This window comes from Lepisosteus oculatus, chromosome 2, assembly GCF_040954835.1.
Source record: "Lepisosteus oculatus isolate fLepOcu1 chromosome 2, fLepOcu1.hap2, whole genome shotgun sequence".
Lineage (NCBI taxonomy): Eukaryota > Metazoa > Chordata > Actinopteri > Semionotiformes > Lepisosteidae > Lepisosteus > Lepisosteus oculatus.
This window is the reverse complement of record NC_090697.1, coordinates 64,432,097-64,454,043: the sequence shown is the minus strand read 5'-3', so window position 1 is coordinate 64,454,043 and position 21,947 is coordinate 64,432,097. Positions and strand designations below refer to the sequence as shown.

The following is a 21,947-nucleotide window of genomic DNA, read 5'->3' as shown; positions in this document are numbered from 1 at the left end:
TGGGCGCTTCAGTTTCACTTACTTCAGCTTATCACCCTCAGGCCAACGGTCAGACGGAACGCATGAATCAGGAACTGCTGACCTACTTTTGGACCTATATCTCCTCTACCCATGATAATTGGGTGTCCTTGCTTCCATGGGCAGAGTATTCATTGTATACCACATCTACTGGCATGTCTCCCTTTAAGTGTGCCTTAGGTTATCAGCCTCCTCTTATCCCAGACTCCCATCCCGACACAGAGGTCCCATCGGTTCAGGACTATATCACAAACCTGCAGACCTTCTGGAGGAAGGCCAAAGCCACCCTTCTTCGCACCGCAGCTCAGCAGAAGAAGGTGACTGATCGGCGCCGTCGAATCCCACCCAGATTTCGACGTGGTCAGTTTGTTTGGTTGTCTACCCGTAACCTTCCTCTAAAGCAACCTTCTGGCAAGCTTGCTCCCAGGTACATTGGTCCTTTTCGTGTCCTCGCCCAGATCACCCCTGTGACTTACCGACTGGCCTTGCCTCCCACCCTGCGGATCCACCCTACTTTCCATGTTTCCCTCCTTAAGCCCTTTCACAGATCCACCCTGTCTAAACAGCAACAAAAACCCCCACCGCCTTGAGTAATTGATGGACTCCCTGCTTACACTGTCAATAAAATCCTGGATTCCTGATGGTCTCATGGATCTCTGCAATATCTAGTCGATTGGGAAGGCTACGGTCCGGAGGAGCGTTCGTGGGTTCCGGAGAAGGATATTCTGGATCCCAACCTCATCCAAGACTTCCACCTCAACTTCCCGGATCGTCCCGCTAGGGCGTCAGGAGCCGCCTGTAGAGGGGGGGGTAATGTTACAATCCCTGCCTCCCGGCAACGGAAGAGGCAGAAGTAGGCGTAGCCTTACTCCATCAGTTTACCTATCAGTTTTCCTTTTCACCACCACACCCCCGTCTCATCCTACTGAAACACCTGTCTTTCCCTACCTCCTTGCTTAGTATTGGTTTTCCTTTCGAGCTTCCTGGTTGCGCTACTCCTTCTTCTACCTTGTGTCCTTCTTGGTTTTCGGTTTACGTTTTTTTCCCCTTTTGACGACGGTTTTTCGGATCACAGCTTGGCTTCGTTACTCACGCTCTGTTTTGGATCTCTGGCTTCTCCTGGACTATCGGATTGCTCTATTGTCTACGGTTTCGGATCACGCTTTGGCTTCGGTAACTCGTTCCCTTTTGGATCTCTGGCTTCCCCTGGACTCTCGGCTCGTTCCTTCGACTACGTCTTTCTTTGGATCACGGCTAGGCTTTGTCAGCTCCTGCAAGTGGGTTCATTCACTGGTTCCGGTTTCTCTTACCGAATCCGTAACAATTTAATCCAGGAAACCAGAAGGCAGTGAGCACTGGAATCAGGAGAACCCATGGCATAACTAAAAAAAACCTCTTACATTTTTAAATGCTTATACTGTAACTCAACAGATATCTAGAAGTGTAAAGAATAAAATCTATGAGAAGTCAATGCTGGGAGGAGTGTTGGGGCCCAGGATTCAATTCCTATGACAATATCTGCATGGGGTAGTTTCTATGTCCTCCACAGGTTCATGTGAGTTTCCTCTGGGTGCACTTGTTTCCTCCTACATCCCAAAGACATACTGATAGGGTAACTGGATCTGGGAAAATTGGCCCTGGTGTGTACATGTTTTTGTCCTTGTGTCTACACAACAATGGTCTTGCATCCAGTCCAGACTGTATCCTGTTGCTTTGTGGGATAGGCTTCAGCTCTCCTGTAACCTTGAATTGGATAGTTAGAAAATTCATGGATGGAAGTCAAAGTTACCACATTAACATAGAACTATAACTTAAGGGTAGCTAAAATATGGCTTGGAAGAATGATGCAGATGGATATAAAGTTTGATCTGGAAAGCACGGCACAATATGAATCGGTAGTGGTATGGTACAGTGCATTTTATCAAAAACAAACTGCAAGTTACAGAACGAAGGAAAGAAGGATAAGGATTACGGTAAATAATGGTTTAAATCGAAAATAAAAGTTCTATAGTAAGTACTTAGCAATAGGTGGATGGCGTAGTCCACTAAAGACCAACGTGGGACCAAGTAACTTACTGATGAGATCAGACAAGTGTGTAGCGAAGGTGATAAATGCTAGAATTTTCAAAGGCATTAGATAACACTGAAGCATATGGCATGTAATATACCAACAATCATTAAAAATACAGTAAATGCTGTAGGCTCCAATAATGATCTGTTGCATTTTAATGCCTGTCATTAAATTTAAATTTTCAGAAAGATTTTTAATATTGTCCTTCCTCATAAAACTTATATTCTCAAGCAAGCAATGCTTGCTTGATGTATAGCACAAAGTATGACATTTGAATCCAGGGAAATTATTTTTAAGCTTTATAATGCACTAGCTCAGCCTTATTTACAATATTGTTTTAGCTTCGTCACCACAATACAGAAAGGATATTATAGCCTTAGAAAGAGTTCAAAGGAGAGCAGCGAGAATGACTTTTGGTTTCAGGGAATTATTACAGAAACAGATAGTTTAAGAGTTATAAATCTATTTGGTATACTGCAGAATAAAGGAGTTTGAGACAAGATTTGATCTACACTGTAAGTATATAAAATCCTTATGATTATACTGTAGAAAGAGTCTAACCAGAGGACATCAAAAGTTGATCACATCCTGAACAGGCTTCTCAGCCAAGTTATTGAGACCCAAGCTGTAGTTTTTTAAGAACCAGCTAGGTTCAATTTTCCATTAACTTACTGTAGCTACTAAACTAAAAAAAAAATAGCAATTTGGCTCTTCTCCTATTGTTTCTGTAGACCAAAAGTGAAGTGAACTGTACAGAGGGAATTGCTAAGATAAGGATACTAAAATAAAAAAGAGGTGGATTCGGGTACGGTCACCCTTAGTTATGATTGAGCACTAGTTATGCAGAAATCCGGCAGTGGAATTGTTTGGAATGTAGACTTCAAACATGGTGACTTTCTGACTGCCACCAAGGCTGAAATCTGAAACTGAGTTCTAAGTTTTGGGATGCATCACATTACACTTCACACATAGAGTAAACTTGTGGAGTAACCTAAGGGTTGTGTTGCACATTTGCTGTATACACAGGAGACAGAGGCAACACTCTAAGACTGTTCATGCGGGAATTGCCTATGATGTGAAGTTAAGTTTTTCAAGTTTGATCACATAAAAATACAGTAATAGAGAATGTTTTAGAGCGGCTGAGCAAGAGATCCATATTTCACTGTCTTCTGTCCCTGCTAGGATACGGCAACTATTATATGCACTTTGAAACAAACACAGTTTAAGAACTACAAAATACATTTTGTTTATAATGTAATACCAATGCTCTTAGGCCAGTGTAATGTATGAGGATGTCTCCAAATGTTTAGATTTTTGTAAGCATTCCATGAGATGAAAAAGCTTGAGAAATATTGGCATATGATCTAAATGCACTAACTGGAGGGAGATTACTTGGAAACAAAGATTGGCGTTTCCAAAAGGAGTCCACAAATCATTTACAGTACATCTCTGCAGCACTCAAAATTGCAGCATCCATAATTGTGGATGATTAAGATGAAATTTAATCTGACCATTTGCGCTGGAGAGGAAAAGAGCAGTTAAAACGTTCCACAATAGTTTCTTTTAACTTTTACAAGCTGCACAGTATTATAAAAAGGTGCTCACTACTTGCTAGATGTTACAAGCTTGTTACCTTACTTACCTTATCTTAAAAAATGTATATCACTTTTCCGCCTCATCAGTACTATACAGTATGTTCACATATCTACAGAATCATGAATGTGTTCAAAATAATGCAGTAATAAAAAGTTTCATCTGTTACTTTCTTCTTTCTGTGCAGACAGATCAAACAGGCTGTATAGAATTTTAAATAGCTGCTGGTAATGCAATGTGCCTGCCTAATTTTGCTGATTACATGTTGCATGTGTTCAGCAACAGCTTTGGAAAAGTCTCATGGCTGAGCTGTAAATGCCAGGGTAGTTGGATTGTGGCCAAAACACAGCCCACACCAGAAGATGATTATTAGATAGAACGATTCTGGTCACAGTAGATAAACACCCATATCTCCATGAAATGAATTTAATCACAGCCGCCCAATTACAGCATGTTGATCGAAAAGCTTTTGTCAGCTTTCCCTTTGGATTTTCATGGGGGTGGAAAAGTGGGTGGTGGGGGCTGGTGAGGAGATTGACATAATGTTTTATTCATCCATGAACATGAATTTATTTGCATTCCTTTTTTATCAAAATAGACAGAATTTAAACTGTACCCAATGCCCCTTATTGCGTGTTAGTTTCTAGTCAGATGATTGCCGGCAGGGGAAAAAACTTAATTAGTGTAAAAATTTCGGACAGAGGCATTTGGAGCGTGGCCCAGATATTGCGGACAAAATGTCATTCTACAGTATGTGCAATGTTTTGACAAAGTAGATTGCTTTGCCTGATTCCTTTAGTTTCGCCAATCCCAATATTACACCCTCACTGCCATCCATTAAGGGTTTAGACTATGGTGAATAACAACCTTAACTTGCTTTACTCTGAACTTTGACTTTGCAACCAACCCAGCAAAAGAAGTCTTGATGCAAAAGACAAATTTATCCCAATATCCTTCGCAGTAATATTTGTAGTTATCATCTAAGTCCTTTAAAGAATGACAATGCTTAAATGGTTCAAGTAAAATTCAGTTGATACAAGAACCTGTTGAAGCTGACGTACTTCAATGAATGATCTTTCCAAGAAGAGTTGCCATTACCTGACCTCTGATTGCAGTCATTACCGTGTTTGTTGTGTTGCCATCAACATCACAAGCAGTTGGAGAATCTCCCAGAAGGATGTGAAGATACAGGTTTTCCAAACAGCTTTGTGAAGGTGAGTTTGTTTGTGAAGGATCTAGATACCCAGTGAGCTAGATAAAAACAATCTGAATTTAAGACTCACTTAAGCCAAAAAACCCTTGTTTTTTTCTGTTACTAAGCAGTTGAACAATCTAATGTATTGTAATGGCATACAAACTTCCTCTGAGATCCTTTCAGCATTTACAAACTATCCTCATTTTCTGTCTTTGCTCCTCAGCAGTACTCTCTCTCCCTTTGTTCTCTCTCTCTCAGTGTTCTGGCCCTTTAGTGATCCTGTCACTTTCAACACCACATTAGGCTCTAATAGCCTTGGAGGATGTTCTCATCCTTGCCAAGCCTCTTCTGATGAGACTTGCAGAGACAGCAAGTCCATGAAGAGCCGAGTCCCTCCACATCAAGGCTGCCCTCGCGGTGCTCTGCTGACAAGACAGATACGGTCCATGCCGACCTCCCATGCCATTCCCATTTGTCAACTTTGTCAACCGCAGGTGTTCTGATGCTGAGTAATTTGTGTTGTACCATACGTAGCTTTAGTCCTTTAATGAACACCACTTCTGCATCTAAAATGCTGTAATCTCTAATCCTGCCTGGAGATAATAAGAAATACAAAACTGATTTGCTATAAATTGAAGTGAGACAAAAAGTCAGGAGGAATTTCAACAGAAAAAAAAGCATATGGGGTTTAGCCTTGCCTGTTGGGGCTGCTACTATTTTATTAATTGGACGAGACTGTTATTATGACGACAATTTGATACCGCTCGCAATTCCTTGTATATGCCATACATGCTTGTATATGTCATTTTAACTTTTCAAATAAAAAACAAAAACACCTCTTATAATCCAATATGCTTATTGGTCGTATCAATTTTCAGTGTCAAATTCTGCACATTTAAAATCTCACCAGCCTCTCCAGAATAAAGGAAGCATTATTTTTTGTTGTATTTGTACTGACGAAGGATAATTGAGTTCACTGTATGTTTGGTTTACATTGCTACTCTGCAGAAAACAGTCTCACCACTTGGATGGAAATCTGCAAGATAAGAAGAAATGGGTTGCAAACAAAATGTTCATCTTCCAACAGAGAGGAATGAGAAGAAATCACTACATGAGCTAACAATACATTTAAATTGAAGTCGAGTTTAATATTCCCATTCCATCACAAAGATGATTCCATAAATTGGACAATCTGCATGAGGCATAATCTAACACTTGAGATCAGGACTATAACATCTTGATGGTTTCAGTCTTACTGGTACCACAATGATTCTAGTGTTTTGCAGTGTAATCCTTTAGATAGCATCCTTGAAATGTTAAATTATCTGCCACCATTATGAATTTCATATAATTCTGTAATGAAACATATACAGTATATGAACTGCAACGCAATTCAATAATTATCCATTTATTTGGCTGATATGTACCCAATGTGTTTTACATTTTGTACCCGTGTCTTACATTTTGTACCCATATATTTATAAATAGTTGTGTATTTTCATTAAGCAACATGAGTAAATTACCATGCACAGAACAGCAGTCCCACACCCAGAATTTGAATCCACAACCTTCCCGTTACACTGTCGCTGATCTAATCACTACTTCATATTCCAGACTAGCTTTCCTTGCATCCTCAGAAATATATATATATACACAATTTGCACATCCCTAACCTTTACTAGGATTAATATGTTTGCCAATGGAAATCAAAACCCAAGAGTTCACTTTTTGTACCTTACTATTGACATGTTTGGGGAGAACATAAACAAAGTCAGAAGCCTGGCAGCCTTTTGTTCAGCACAAATCAATTTCAGTCTCAGTCATATATTTCAGAGACGTTTCATGTTACCTGGCCTTTTCAAGTTCTTCCCTGCTTGATATTTGCCAAACTACCAAAATACTTAGGAAAGCTCTGCATAGGTGACTGTTATGGTGAACAACTAACAAAGAACACTCTGTTGAGTGGGTCTGTGGGCTCTGCTGTGGGACTTACCCACTATATTTGAATTATAGATCTTCCATCCTGCCTTTAAGCATGTTAAGCAAAAATATTTTAATACCACTTCCTTTTAAATAATGCATATGGAAAGAACAGACACATCACCATTTTCTGTAGAGGAATCTGAAGCAAACAGGTGCATTATTAATTCAAATGATGCTTGTTCCACATGCCAATATTGCAAAAGGCCTTTATTCTGAATATAAATCATGTTCTATGGACTACAGATCACAAGTTGTAGCTGGGCTGTAACATTAGCTGACTGTGACTGGCATTCCACAGGAGAACAAAATTAGTTGAGCTGAGACTGAAGCTGGCAAGGCTCTCCTTGTGACTGAAGGTTGACTGCAGTGTTAATAGAGAGAGCTTTGTCAGTGTTCCATCTGCTTGAGGTCATCAGTTTGTGCTATTGTTGCACACTGGAAGATGCATATACTGTAGGTTATCTACATTTCTTCTGGGGAGGCATGAGTGTTGTAACAACGGGCTATGTGTTAATACACCATGAATTTAATTTGTTACAGAACTAATTGAACTAAAAAGGAGTCATTTCTGGGGAGAATCAAGAAATCTCTAGAACACAAAACCAACCATCAGGCGCAGGGTTTGTAATTTGTAATTATTAGATGGACTGAATGTGGCCTCCAGATAAAAAAATAATATAGTATTAAATTACCTAAAAATATAAAAATGAAGGTCCTGGATTAATAGATGTTTATTGCTGTAATTTAATTATACAATATGTAATTCATATATTATTTTAAATTTTGTATGTAGTACTCATTGATTTGTGAAGTGAGACAGCTCATGTTATGCATTATTTGGATATATCCCTCATTGTTTCTGAAAAGAATGGTGGGATAAAGTGAGAAAATGTAATCATGCTTCAGAAAGTTTTCATTTTGGAAGAATACCTTATTAAAAACAATAAATTATCAATACATATTTTAAAAAATCATTTTGTATTTGCTTCCATTGCTTTTTAGATTTTTTGTTCTACAAACACAACTGTTTTCATAACCATTGATACATTTTATTAAAAAATATCCACAACTTGATTAGCAGTATGAAAAACGGTCATTACTGTTTAACGTTCTTAGTATTGAAAGCAATATTTATGAGCAAGCTTGTAGCTCACAATACGTTTATGAAATTATGTAAGTGAGAATACCACCTCAGGATGAGGCACTTTCTGACTTCACTTACAGAAAAATGGAAGGATGGTAAAACAGATTGCTTCTTTTAAATGTAGAGCTTTCCAGGGCTTGAGATCCATTGAAAATCATTTGCAGAGAAGATCAAGAGGTGAGTGTGGTCTTCCATCCTATAATAATCCCAACATTACAGTTTGACGTTAGTGCACAACACAAAACAACACCACACACATTGGTGCATGTGAATATTGTACAAGCTCAACAAAAAGCTGGATAAGGTGCCAAATATAATCTCTTTCTTTTGCACATGGTCTGTTCATGCACTTAAGCCCCTCTGACTCAACCACATTTTCATAAATTCTGAGAACCTTATAAAAATATAAAATCTCTGATGAAAGTAGCCTTATCCCTGGCTAGTTAATGTTTCTGCATGGCTGTTAAACTGAGGATTACATTAAAGCAGCAGTAACCTTCCCCAATTTGCATCTTAGCTTATCTGTGCCTAAAATGTAAAATATGATTAAGTATAACCAAATACTCGTCTGATATTGACATTTTTTTATCCATATGTGATATCTTCAATGCCAGTTGCAAAATGCTTTATTGGATACAGAAAAAAAACAGTTCTGATATTCTACTCCTCCGGTGCCATCGGTCTGTCATCCTAATCAGGGCAGTAGGAATCCATAGAGATCTGCAGAACAAATTCTAATATGTGAATGCAAAGATAAGCATAAGGAAGGTGGTTGGCATTTGGCGATGAGACAAAACCACAACCATCAGTTCCTTAGTGGGTTGTCACTTTTTGGAGTCACTGTGATTCCTTGCATTGTGGTGATCTTGCTAATGAATCATTTAGAGGTGAAATTAAATCATCTTTGTCTTCCCTGTCTTCTGCTGCAAGTTGGAATCTCTCAGTGAAGGATGTCTACACGTCCAAGGCCTTTCAGCAAATCACTGTAGGTTCAGCATACAACTGTAGGTATAGCATGATGTACTTGGAACTTCCTCCTGGACTGGAAAATATTTAATGCACTTAAACCAAATGATGAACTACATCTAGGTGATTCATCCTGTATCTTGTATAATTATTTAAATTGAGATCCACTGCATGCTTTGCATTTCTTGTGACAGCTGCTGCAAAATCTCAACATCCTATCACCTCCTGTGTTGGGATTCCTGTGACCAGTGCTCATGGTTCATTTAGTAAGCACCAGGTGAAAGAGGACTTGGAATTTTCATGGCTTTCCTGAGTCCTTAGGCGTGACACCTGGAACGCAAGGAAAAAATAGGTAGTTCACACCAACTTGAGCTAAAACCAAGGATTTATTGTACTTCAGCAGTCATGGGAAACCAGAGAACATGCGTCTGCATGAATGGAGGATACTAGAATTGAGATTAAATTTTTTGAGCTGCCATTGTGTAAATAGTCTTTTGTTCTTTAATGAGTGGTTATCCTCAAACACGTGCACGGAAATTCAACATGACAACCTTTTGCCAATCAAGCAGGTAGACCAGAGCCTCAAATAAATGGTCCATGTTTGAATCTCTAGTCTTGAGTCTGTTGGCTTCCATACCTTCACCACAAAGAGCTCAGATATCGGTGAGTGCCAGCACAGAAGGTAATGGGATACTGGAGGTGTATGTGTGAATCTTGGATTGCTGTCAACCCTGCTGGTAAACTGTCATCCCTCTCAATGTAATGTGGGTATGTCTCCAAACCAAGCTCCTGGTAGCGGCCTGGGATAAGAATATTCATTCTGAAGGAGGAAGAAAAAAAGAAAAAACCAAGGTGAGAATAACATTTATTTTGTTTAAGTTGATGCTCTGACAGTTATGCCAACAATCATATATTGTTAACTGAGTTAATTGCAGCTACCTAACATTTAGCATTTCTGCTACATGTCTTGAAAACAAAGAAAACTGCATTATTATAAATATTACCTTGTGTGAACTTATATGCAGTTCACTGCAGTCTTATTTCACAGTAATTATTGATAGATACAATTTATTAAGTACAATTGTCCTGAATGTGCATTTTAGTCTAGATGTAAGGCAAAGGTTCTCCCATTAAAGTTAGAGGAGGCTGAATAAAAGGAAACAGAATAAGGACACTGTGATGTTTCAATGTGCATTTAGTTCATTTGTATGCTAATTAAATTTGGGCAGATGCAATTTCAAAAAAATGTTTAATTCTGTTAAAACCACCTTGGTCAGAAAGTCACTTTGAAAAAAAAAACCCACAATTTTGCCATAGAGGCTGTTTGTTGTTGTTCGACTCAAGCTCATTAGTACTCATAAAAGTAACTGCTCTTTTTTCAATGTGTATTATCTTATCATCAGGGCAATTAGTGTTCAGCTCAGTCAGAAAGTAAATATAAGCCATGCAACTTCATACTGTACATCCCAAATATCATAAGTGATAGTCAGACCACCGAGTATATTCATGACCCTATAATGGATAAAGTAGTTAGAAAATGGATGGGTGCATGGCATTTGAATGTTTAAAACACTGAAAATGGATAAAATGAAGTGAAGATGGTGATTTCAGCTCCACATACCATAACACGCAAAGGGTTAAAAGGATTACCTTGCTTACTGTGTGCGCTATGTTTCAGAATTTTGTTTGTTTAAGATGTGTGCTCTTTCCATATTACCAAATACATGTAGATCTCTTAAGTTTAATAGTTCAAATTTTGTATTTCCTTTACTGCATGGTCATAATGTATTTAGTATATTAGAGTTACAGTACCCACAGCAGTCCAAACCTCAATTATGACAAGTTTAATCTGTTTGCCAGGATGTGAATGTTAAGTACAATGGGACATTTTTCAGTGTTTCCCACACATATTGTAGCCAAATATATAAATATACATAAGACTCATCTGGAGTTCTTACTACAACATCAGCTTGCATTGTGTTTTGCCTTTTATAGAAAGAAAAAATGGATGGACTCCAAGTTTACATGTCTGTTTGGCTCCCTTTTAGATTATCTGCAGCTGGGAAGTAAAGTACTCTGGAAAGACAAGAATTTACTTTTTGCATACTGGACTCCTCCTGCACCAAAATGACAATGAAGTGAAAGCTGACTCAGGACATACCCTAGGAGACACTACTTAACAAAAATATATACAGTAAGTGGATAGAACAACCTAAAAGTGGCCATGTAACCTTCAAAAGAACAAAACAGCATAAATAGGTTCTGGTATCTATGATGCTATGGCATCCTCTTGATCAAGATGGGCTCAATAATCTCCTCTTTGCTGTATGCCCATCATACCACTTAATGTATAAAAGTTTTTTATGTTTAAAACAATTCAGAGGACTAGTCCCTTGATTCCTGAATTAAGAATTCAAAATCCTCAAAGTTGTGAACAAAGCCAACCTTGTGCACTTCTTCCGAATCAACAGTTAAATATGAACCAGAGGACACATGTGGGAACTACGACAAAGTCCATTTAACACTGAGCACAGAGTGCACTTTTTTACACAAGGGGTTGTGAGAGGGTGGGAGAAACTATCCAGCTATGTTATCTAAGCTAATACCCTGACTTTTTTCAAGAAACACGTGGCTGACATTCTATGTTAGCTACTAATTATCAAATGGCCTAGAAGAACAAAATGGTTGTCGATAGTAAACTTGAGGTTTTAATGATGCAGGTTCACACATCACTTTCACAGGAATTTAACATAAAGGTAAAAGTGGATGTCTAAGGGTTAATACATTTTATGAAATATATAAATAATGTATCTCATTGAAATGCTCAGCAACTAAATAGAGATTTGTGAAAAATTAAGAGTGTGTCAATTACTGTTAATTGTAATACATGCAAGATTTATGAAGATACTGTTTTCTTTTTTTTTGTTAGTTTTTCAGATTCCAATTAGTACCTCGGATATCTGTAAGATGCATACTAGCTGTGGGTATTTTAAGCTCCTTAAATTAAACCCCTTACTGAGAGTGCTTTTGTTTTATTTCTTGCAGAAAGGTACTGGGATCTGTGTCTAAACTATAATTATTTCCAGCACTGCTGTCTGATTTGTATTTTTTAATAAAATATCTATAAGCTAGGGATCTATTTTACTACAGGGTACAGTCACTGCTGGTGTGCGTTTCTAAATGGATGCACACTGAACAGAAGAGCTGACCTAGAAGGAAAAGGAAAGTTTTTTTACAGCAAACTCAATTTACTCTCCATTTCAGCTTTATTTTATTCATTTTTCTTTTTTCTTATTTTACAACTACAGAGGGCAGTGACATTTAAGCTCCATGATTCTTCAATGTGGTGGAAAACTTAGAGCACCTGTCTCATATTAAACCTGCACTGTGTTGATGTTTCCTAATCCGTTTCCTATAGTCCATTTGAATGACTGAAATCATAGGACTATTGTTGGATTTTTAATCGCATTAAAACAAGTCGCACATTAACCTTCACTGATTAAATTTCCATTTAAATTTCATTTATCATTTCAGAGTGCTTTTCTTGATTAATCCTAAAGTTTTTTTTTTCATTTACTTCATACAAATTTCAATGAGTTTCAAAAACTATCAGAAGCAAACACTGTGGTATATTAATAATTGTATTGTCAAAGGCTTACATTGATGACCATTGGGTAACTGCCAGCTTTTTGGTGGGTGAAGAATGAAAACAAAAATAGAATAACACATCATAATACTAATACAACCAAATACTATATCAGATATATTTCAAATTAACACTTAAATTAAATATTATCTTGTATGAGATGGTGTTTTAATATCAAAAGACCTTTTATAGTAGTTTAGATAAACACTACTCTAGGTAAGACTGTATGAGAGAGCTTATTGTAGGGCTAGCAATTTGTTGTGATTCCTAAAGGAATTTCTTCAGTACTTTAAAGCTCTCACTGTGATATTAGTACAAACCCCTTTTTAAAATAAATTCCCCCCAGGCAGCATTTTTTAATGACTTATTGAAATGGTCATTGCTAGACAAACCCTGTTCATCACTGACATTTTAACCCACTGAGTAGATTCAATTTCAGATAAATGTAGGGATTTTTTTATTTTATTAGGAATCCGTTTGTGCACTGGCACATGATTAAGTCAAGATGTAGATGAAGAACACTTTTTGGAAATTAATTTCAGGACTTCAAAACAAGCTTATATGTACAGTAAATGCTTTGTTATGTTGTATTGTATAATTCAATGATAATATTTATTATAAAGGTACAAAGTACTTACACTAAATGCCCTTCTCAATTTGTACACTTATGTTTTTATGTCTCAGTATGACAGGTTTTCAGGGCTCCTGGACTGACTTGCCCCCAATTACGCATATAATGCATTCCTTTAAGAATTGTTGACCTAGCAATGTTGTATTTAAGCACAAGTCTCTCTCTCATATTGCCATGGGAGCTAGTTTCAGTACATTAAATGCTAATTCTACTTTTGTGGAACCTGGTAATTGTATTCTCTCTGCTAAATCTGGCATGTTGCCTATAAGTACATGCAATGCACACTCTTTCAACTTCTGTATTACAGTATGCAGTATCATTGCCCTAAGACTAAGGAGCAAAACATTCTGCTTTGACAATGAAAGACACTAGTATGACATACTATACCAGGAGGACTCATCCATATGCCACTGCACCATGGATAAACGGAGTAATATCTTGCCTGTGGGCAAAAAATCTGAATGTACTGTATTTGTCTATATGACATTGTTTGTTCAGGCAGTACTAGAATATATTGTGCCAATTGTGATATCTGTTGAATCATTCATTGTGAATATACATTAAAACATAAATTTATTTACAATGATAGTTTATTTACCTACTGTAAACAAGCCTGAAAAGTAGTAAAATAAAAGTAACATAAGCACCCAACTCTCACTGGAGTTCCTAACATGCTCAACAAGTCCTACCTAACCAATCAGCATGCTTCCCATGCAGTTCATGGCAATGTTTTACTTTAACAGAGGGTTTGTTCCCTTTAGAATACAAACCTCACCTTCACAATTCACATTCCCACAGTACCAGTACACTTCACCAACAAAAGACCTAGAGTGGCAGGTTCTGTAACCTTTTATACACAGGCCCACAGACGTAAAGGAAATCAGCTGCAATCAATCAATCCTGTGAACCTATCAATTGGCCCTCAATAGCCCTATATTTTCTTGATCGTAAGTCCCTCCTCTTAAGGGCACTCCGGCTCTTTCTTGTTATTCATTCTTTGCACCTGCCTCCTGTTCCAGCCCCTTCCTATAAAAACCAGACACTCCTACCAATCTGGGCTCAGCTTTGGCCCGATGGCAAGGCTTCTCAATGGCGCCCTGACCATCTGGGTCCAGGGCTTGGAGTGCCTGGCCCCATTACCCCCTTTTTATTTCCCAGATCCTTCACTGGATCCCGCTCCGGCTTTTAACTTTTGTCGTCTTTGTCATGGATGGATCACCTGCCTCTGGACTTTCGCCCACTCTGGATTTCCCTTTGGACTTGTTTGCCTTGGCCACGCCCACCTGAGCACCAGTGCACCATGTACATGCCCCCCTGTTCGTCTACCCTTCCGGATTCTATCATCTGCATAGGGTCCCGAAAAGTGCTTTGTGACACACAGCTTCCTAGTACTTTAATTTTCAGCCAGGAAGCAACAGCCTGTTTATAACTTTTCTATACCCTCAGTCCACAGTATACGTCTGTTACCTTAAACCTCACATAATATAATAATAAGCAATATATAATAAACCATATTCCAAACTTATTAGAATCTGTACAATAAAGGCATTTAAAATTACTAATTCAGAGCATGTACTCTCTCATGTTTAAAGAGATACTGCATTAAGGGGCTTGTGTGCTTCTTTCATATTTTACCTTTCAGCACTTGAAGCTGCAATGCATTACCATAACTATAAGAATGAAAACCTGGACATATGAAGGCAAATTTCAGCATACCTACTGAAGAAGTTTTTAAAAAGATTTGAAAATGTTCAGGTATACTGTATATTTTTAGCTTTTTGTTCAGTCCTTCCCTAATGAGTTTCTCTTGCCTTGAGACCAGATTCTGACTCATTTTCAGACTTATTAGTAACACCATGCACAGTTCTGTTTAACATGAAGAAAGGGATGAAAATCCTATTTTATATTTTTATATGCTCAGCACACTTGGTTTTATAAGGAATAGTAAAAAAAATGAAATCTTCAGCCCAAACGAGGAACAGTCTTATGAAGACAAGCCACTTTTAATGGATATTTACAGTAGGTATTAAGTTGAAAGGATACTTATATAGCTGTCATAAAGCTGTACAGATTTATCAGGATATTTTAGTGTTATATTCTAATTTTGAAAAAACTTTAATTTAGTCTTCTGGGATACACATAGTCACTCATGATTCAGACACCAGGAGTGAAGAAGCTTAAAGTGATGTAGAGCAATAAAACTTCAGGGTACAGGGACAATATGAAGAAGATATTGTCTATGTAATTTATAATATTTGATCAAAAGTTATTATTAAATACACAGTGCTTTTGAAACATATGGATCAAATAGAGATGGATACAGTAATTCCATTCAAGACACACACAGTGGCTCACTGTGCCATTGCTTAGTCCACATGACTCCCCACGTCAAAGAGATAGTGGTTCATCATGAGGTTTAATCTGCTGGTTCCAACTTGCAGTATAGAGCTGGGTAAACTAGATTAGTATTAAGTACCTCACTCAAGGTACAACAACAGTGACAGCAGTGGGGACTCGAACCCCCAGCCCATGAGTTACAAATCTAAAGACTTACCCACCATGCTCTGCTAGCCCTTTATGCATGTTTTAAATAGCGATACTGTATTGCTGCACATACTGTAGACTCTAGAAATTTTTTTTGTATATTTTACTTTGTATGCAATATAAAGTCAGAAAGGGCATTGTGGTTTTCAGCACTTTAAGGGACATGGATTAGGTTTGCTCTATGGTTCATTTCAAGTTAAGTTCACTGAATGTGAAAGCATAGCTGGAAATCTGTTAAATGTAATCAATGTAATGGAATAGATCAAAGATCCACATTGTGGAGGTGATAATTGTACCTCTCTAAAAGAATCTCTTAAGACTCATGAAAATGAAGAACTATGGTGAGTTAAAAGTCGAAGTTTTGTTGTTTTCTTAATTTTTTAACATATTTAAGAAAATGTGCCTCTCATTATCAGTTTTAAAATAATTTCCCCATCATTTCCACTGTTTTGCTTTGGATTGTTTTTACAGTTAAGCCAAATTAACTGGCTTCTTTTAGTCAGCATGATGGTGCGATAACATTGCAGCCTTGCAGCACAGGGGCTCTGAGTTCAATTCCTATCTCTGAAAATTTAGTTTGTTCTCCCCGTATTTACATAGGTTTCGTCCCATAGTCATACAGTACAGTACTGAGGCTAACTGGTTTCTAAGAACATTAGCCATGCTATTGTGTGTGTTTTCTGTCTGTGTGTGCCCTGTGATAGACCGGTGTCCCTTCTACTCTTTAACTACTGTATATACAGCAACATTTTGTTTACATTTTGTGTTGATTTCCCACACTGTCCAGAGACTATCTTCTATCTTCACTATACTTAGTGTTTCCTGTCTCACTTACAGAAAACACTGTTAGTTGTGTAGTAATAATTGAACTGTTGCCTGTTTTTTTTACCTTCAGTAACAAATTATGATGACAACAGTGAGAAAGATAAGGACTAAGACATATGACTTACGATCATTTAGATCACAGATTCATTTTTTAATTCTTGATGGCAGTAAGTGCAGCTTTTGGAAAACAGGTATACAAATCTTGAACATGCCTCCCAGATGACAAAATAAATATTGGTCTTTTCAATTGTTTCCACATCTCACAGTAAATAGACTTTTATTATTAAAACATTTGCTTGTAATGCATTGTTTGTTGAGAGAAAAGAATGACTACATCCAACTTTAATACTAAGATAAATTATAAGCATTGTAATAATTGCAGAAAAATACATTTATCTAAGTAATCTACTGACAATTGGAGGTTGGGAAACAATTGGCTAAATACATTTTAGAGATCTCTATCATCTTTGAACTGCCATGTACCAACCTATTATATCTTATCAGTCTTTTCTACTTGTAATCTTCAGAATCAGTTTACATGTCTGGGATACTGGAGATTCCTGTCTTAAGTAAGAACTAGTGTTTTCCATCTTGTTTAATAGCCAAATGTAATGATGAATATTAAAATACTACAATTAACATGTTCTCCTTCCCAGTGCAGTGCAGTCACTAAAAGAAGCTGCCATAAAAATACCTTGTGGAGAAAGGGGTTAGTTTGTCATTTTTCTCTCCACACCTTGTTTCTAAAAAAAAAAAACTAGCATGTCACAACTTTTAAATTCACAAATAAAAGTACCTGAGCGGTTAAAAACTGACAGAGAAGAAAGGTGTTTTGTAGGTTAAATTAAAGTGAATTTCAATTTAAAGTATTTAAATACAGAGTAAGTAATGACATTACCAGTGGCACTGTAAAAAACTCTAAGACTATTTTTTAATAGTTTTATCCAAGGTACAGTGTGCACCATAGTTTTATCAGCCATTCCTCTTAGCATTGAATTGTTTCCACATACAGTAAATGACTTAAACATCTTCTCTCAATTCTTGTGTTTAATATTTTGCAGTGAGCCAGTGTTTGTTGGATTCTTCTTTCACATTTTGCAGAAATCTTGCTTTCACCTAATTACAATACCATTTCTTATCCCATGTTTGGTCATTTAAGCCAATTCAGTGCTTTCTGGTACTGAACAATGAGTCATTCTGCTGTTTGATGGATTCTATCGCTTTGTTCTGTCACATCAGTGACACTTTGAGATTCCTTCTGTGCACTTTATAGTTAACAGTTTTCATTTTGCTTTTGATTTACACATTTCCAATTTATTCTTCATGACTTGATGAATAAATATTTTGTCTCCAATTAAAGTCAAATAATACTTTTGAGGCATTATGATTGATCACAAATCAGTAATGAATGGGTTTCAACCAAAATACTGGTATTTTGATTGCCCCAAATATTTGTCATTTTTTAACATTATTTTTGTTTCATGTACAGTGCCCTTAAGACTTTTTCATACCCCATTAAGGTAGGATCAGAAAACATCATGTAACAGAAAGATTTACAAATTGGACAGTTTCTTGCTTGAAGAATTCTTAAAATATCATACTGTGAAATAATTGAGATGAATGAGTATGAATAAATCTAGGGAGCACTGTATTTTAACATTTGTTTTATTATTATAAAATTAAATATCTGTTTTATTTTTTATCTTTCACTAGAAAAAAAATAGAAATTATAGACAACACTTTCCTTGTGTTAATTCTTTTAGTTTCTTTTAACTAAGCAAATACTTTACAATGTGACAGTAAACTCACCTCACTGGCTTTGCAAATTTGTGTTCAAAAAATTTCACTTAATCAGATACACAGGGATCCAATATTTCCTACCCCTGGAGTAAAAAGTCCACCACTGAGACTATCCACTAAGATATTCTAATCATGTTTCCCAGAGCACATTATCTCTTACTCGCACCTCGATTAAGTCCATTGCTTTTTAAACATTTTATATATACTTCATCTGATTATTATTTTGCATATGTGTGTGAGATTATCATCAGTAAATTATTTTTAATACTCTGCAATAATGGGCTGCTGTGGTAAGCTAATAATAGAATTGAGCTCTAGGCAAACAAGGGTCACTTTTGTTGATTGCAAATCAAATCAGATATATAACTCTGAGTTGCTTTGTGGGTTTAATTAAAGCAAAGGATGGTCTCCTCTTCTGCAAGGGTCATTCTTCATTTGTACCCTACTCTGATGAAATTGCACTTTACAGACAGCTTCATTTAATGTCTTATCTCTTCAGCCAAAGAGGTTTAACAGCATTTATCATTTCACTGCAAGTTTTGCATAACTTGATACCGAATGCATTAAAACAATATTGCTCGTTTTGGGATTCATGTACTTAATTACTATTTTATTCCACCTGTTTTGCAATTGTTTCACATTATTATTATTTTCTAAACCTTTCAAGTAGTAATAGTTGAAATAACTGTCTTAGTTAGCCACATTGATAAGCAATTTGCAATTTTATGCAAAAGGAAATAAGTTAATATTATATTGTCTATGTGTTTGTCTCATTTTAAAAAAGAGGTGAATTGGAATGGTGTCTTTGTGAGGCTTTCTATTTGGAATTTTAATAATTCCTGATGTGCACTTCAGTGCACTTTAATATCCTGTCTCCTCTCTCACTCTGCTTCAATCTCTAGAGCAAGAGAGAGAGGGGGAAAGGGAAGTGGGAACTGGCAGTGTGAGTTTTTCCAATAAAAGCAGTGGCCTGAGCTACTGAAGCCCCTGCCTGTGTGCAGCTGCTATTAACGGTATTGCAAGCCATAATACTGATTCCCTTATCTTCCTGTTCTGGAAAGCAAGCCCTGTCACCTAGATTGAGACAAACCAGCACAGTGAGGGGGATAACTATTATCTTCAGAGGCAGTGAAAATTGCTTAGCAGTGCAATGAGAGAAAACAAGAGGGAAGATTAAGGAATTTAATAAAGAAACAGCAGGGGAACAATAAGTGCAAGCTGCCATATAATCCTTGTAGCCTCTCCTGCCTCCTACCCGCCCTATCCCATCCTACACGGTGTCAGGTCACCAAATTTTTAGACCAAATAATTTTTCATGGATGAGCTCCTACAGTATTCTTAATCCACCACCTCAGAAATTGAGACTGCATTTTGTTTGCTTAGCTGTAGGCCAAACCCACACAACCTGTGCTATTAATAGGCTTTTCTATTTTCAGTTCCATATGCATTCGATTGGAGAAGTAATGAAGCCTTAACTAATTCCCACCACAAATTTCTCAAATACTGCAACAAATAGTGAATTGGTGTGATTCCTGGCGGGCTGTTTTTTTTTCAGAAACCAGAGGGAATTTAGGGTTCTTAAATGGTCACATTGCAAGATTAAGGGCTAAGGATAGTGAGAGATGTTGGTTGTAATGACTTATGGAGTGCAAAATCATCCCAGGACAATAATATAAATATTTTATGGATTAACATAACCTTCAATGTACTTTCAAGATCATAGTTTTTGATTTTTAGAAAGCATGTATAGTCATAATGCACATGTATCTCCAAAAGAGATATCAGCATCACATTGGTTAAGGGATAAATAAATGAGTGTGGAAGTAACCCTATATTTAACCATTAGGATGTCATATTCTCTTCTTATATTATTCTCTTCATACAGTATATAGATATTCTCTCTGCTTGGATCCAATCTTTTCTCAATTTCCCTAGAGTGAAAACATTTATCTCCTTTAAACTATCCATACTGTATATGAAAAATCCCAGTATGTACCTTTTGTTCTTTGAAAATGTTCTAAGGCTAAAACATCCTTTTGTGGCATGGTGATCAAAACTAAAAATAATATTCTAAGTGTGGTCATACTACAGTAGAGATGTAAAATGTCACAGTGCAGTTCAGGGCAGTTTTGAAATACATTTATTATGGAGGCTCCCTGAGACCTCAGCAGAGAGAAACCAACGTGTTTGTTCACTTAACTCTGAAGCACAGGTATTTCTGAGTGTCTTTTATAAATTATATGTAACCATGAACATTTTGTAAAATATGAAAAAGAAAAAATAATTCAGAATGGATATCTTTGGACATTGCAAACCTCCATATGTCACACATACCTTAATGGTCTCAGTACACTAAATAAAAATGTATGTAGTCCGCCTTTAAAAATGATGGAATTAAGTCAAAAGTGCTGTATGCTTAAATGTTCTATGTGCTTTTTATTATTTTCCCACATTTTCTTAATGAAGAGATTGACGATAAACACCCCGATCTCTTTCATGTGTAGTTTCCCACAGCTCTGAATTACCCATGCTACTCATATAATGTATGTTTCTACTAAAAAGTATGTGGATCACTTTGCACTTATTGATGCCAAATTTATTCTGCCAGGCATCTCCATAATTTTCAAGTCTAGTTATTACCACACTACTATTTCAATATAACCATTTCCTTGTAAACTATTTTGCAGTGAAAGTTGAATTAATTTTATTAATCTTGATGACAAAGAGTAATGGACCTAAAATGGAGATATGTGGGACACCATATCTTACAACTAAGAAAGAGTTAACAGATGGTTATAGCCCAAAACCTACAACAGATATTGACTCACTCAATAAAAACATGTCTCTGTTTCTCTCCCTTAGAAATATGGTCAAAATATATTTCTTTCAATGTTGGATATTAGTAAATGAATGCATGGCTTCATCCCATCAAAGATACATTATTTTAATTGTGTTTTAGTAATAGTCAATCCTAATTGTATTCTGTACAGAATTCAACTACTTCAGAAAGCAGCTGGAAGGTTCTTAACCAAAACTCAAAAACATTACCACGTCACTCCAATTCTAGTGTCTCTGTACTGTCTCACTGTAATATAAAGTATATGGCCAATTTCAAAGTTGGTTGTGCTAATGTAAGAAGTATTAAAGGGGCTAGCTCCCTCCTATTTAAGCAAAGTTTTAACAATATAGTCCAGGTGTTTTTAACAACCTGGTTAAGTGCCGCAGTCGAGGACACTAGCAGGTTACAAAAATTTCTAAATTACCTGTACTGTAGGTGTTAGAAAGTTTAATTATGGGGGTCCTAACCTGTGGAATTAAATATTCACTTTTTGTACAATTATATTAGAGATTTTCTTATTATCTGAACCTTGAAATCAAAGCCTGAGACTATTTTTTAGTCCATTTTCATCTTTGTTACTCAAAGTAACTATAATCTGTTAAGGCTCCCGATGAGCAAAACATACCTTGTGACATTTTTTTCAAACCTGTTTCTTTTTTTATATCTGGGAACTCTAACATAAAGTCTCATTC

The 21,947-nt window shown here is 36.7% G+C and overlaps 1 protein-coding gene across 3 annotated transcripts in view; it reads right to left on the bottom strand.

The window, feature by feature from the left end:
* Positions 1-6,269: 6,269 nt before the first annotated feature.
* The window catches only part of LOC102690984 (leucine-rich repeat transmembrane neuronal protein 4-like), a 36,825-nt gene continuing 21,147 nt past the window's right edge, over positions 6,270-21,947 (bottom strand). For 2 of the 3 annotated variants that reach the window (XM_015343753.2, XM_015343741.2), the window contains exon 3: positions 6,270-9,790. Coding sequence is in view for 1 of the 3 variants with exons in the window: in XM_015343741.2 (XP_015199227.2) it covers positions 9,725-9,790 (66 nt within the window). In the remaining 2 variants the exon portion in view is untranslated. The remainder of the gene's footprint in view (positions 9,791-21,947) is intronic. The other variant, XR_001478093.2, reaches the window with a different exon arrangement.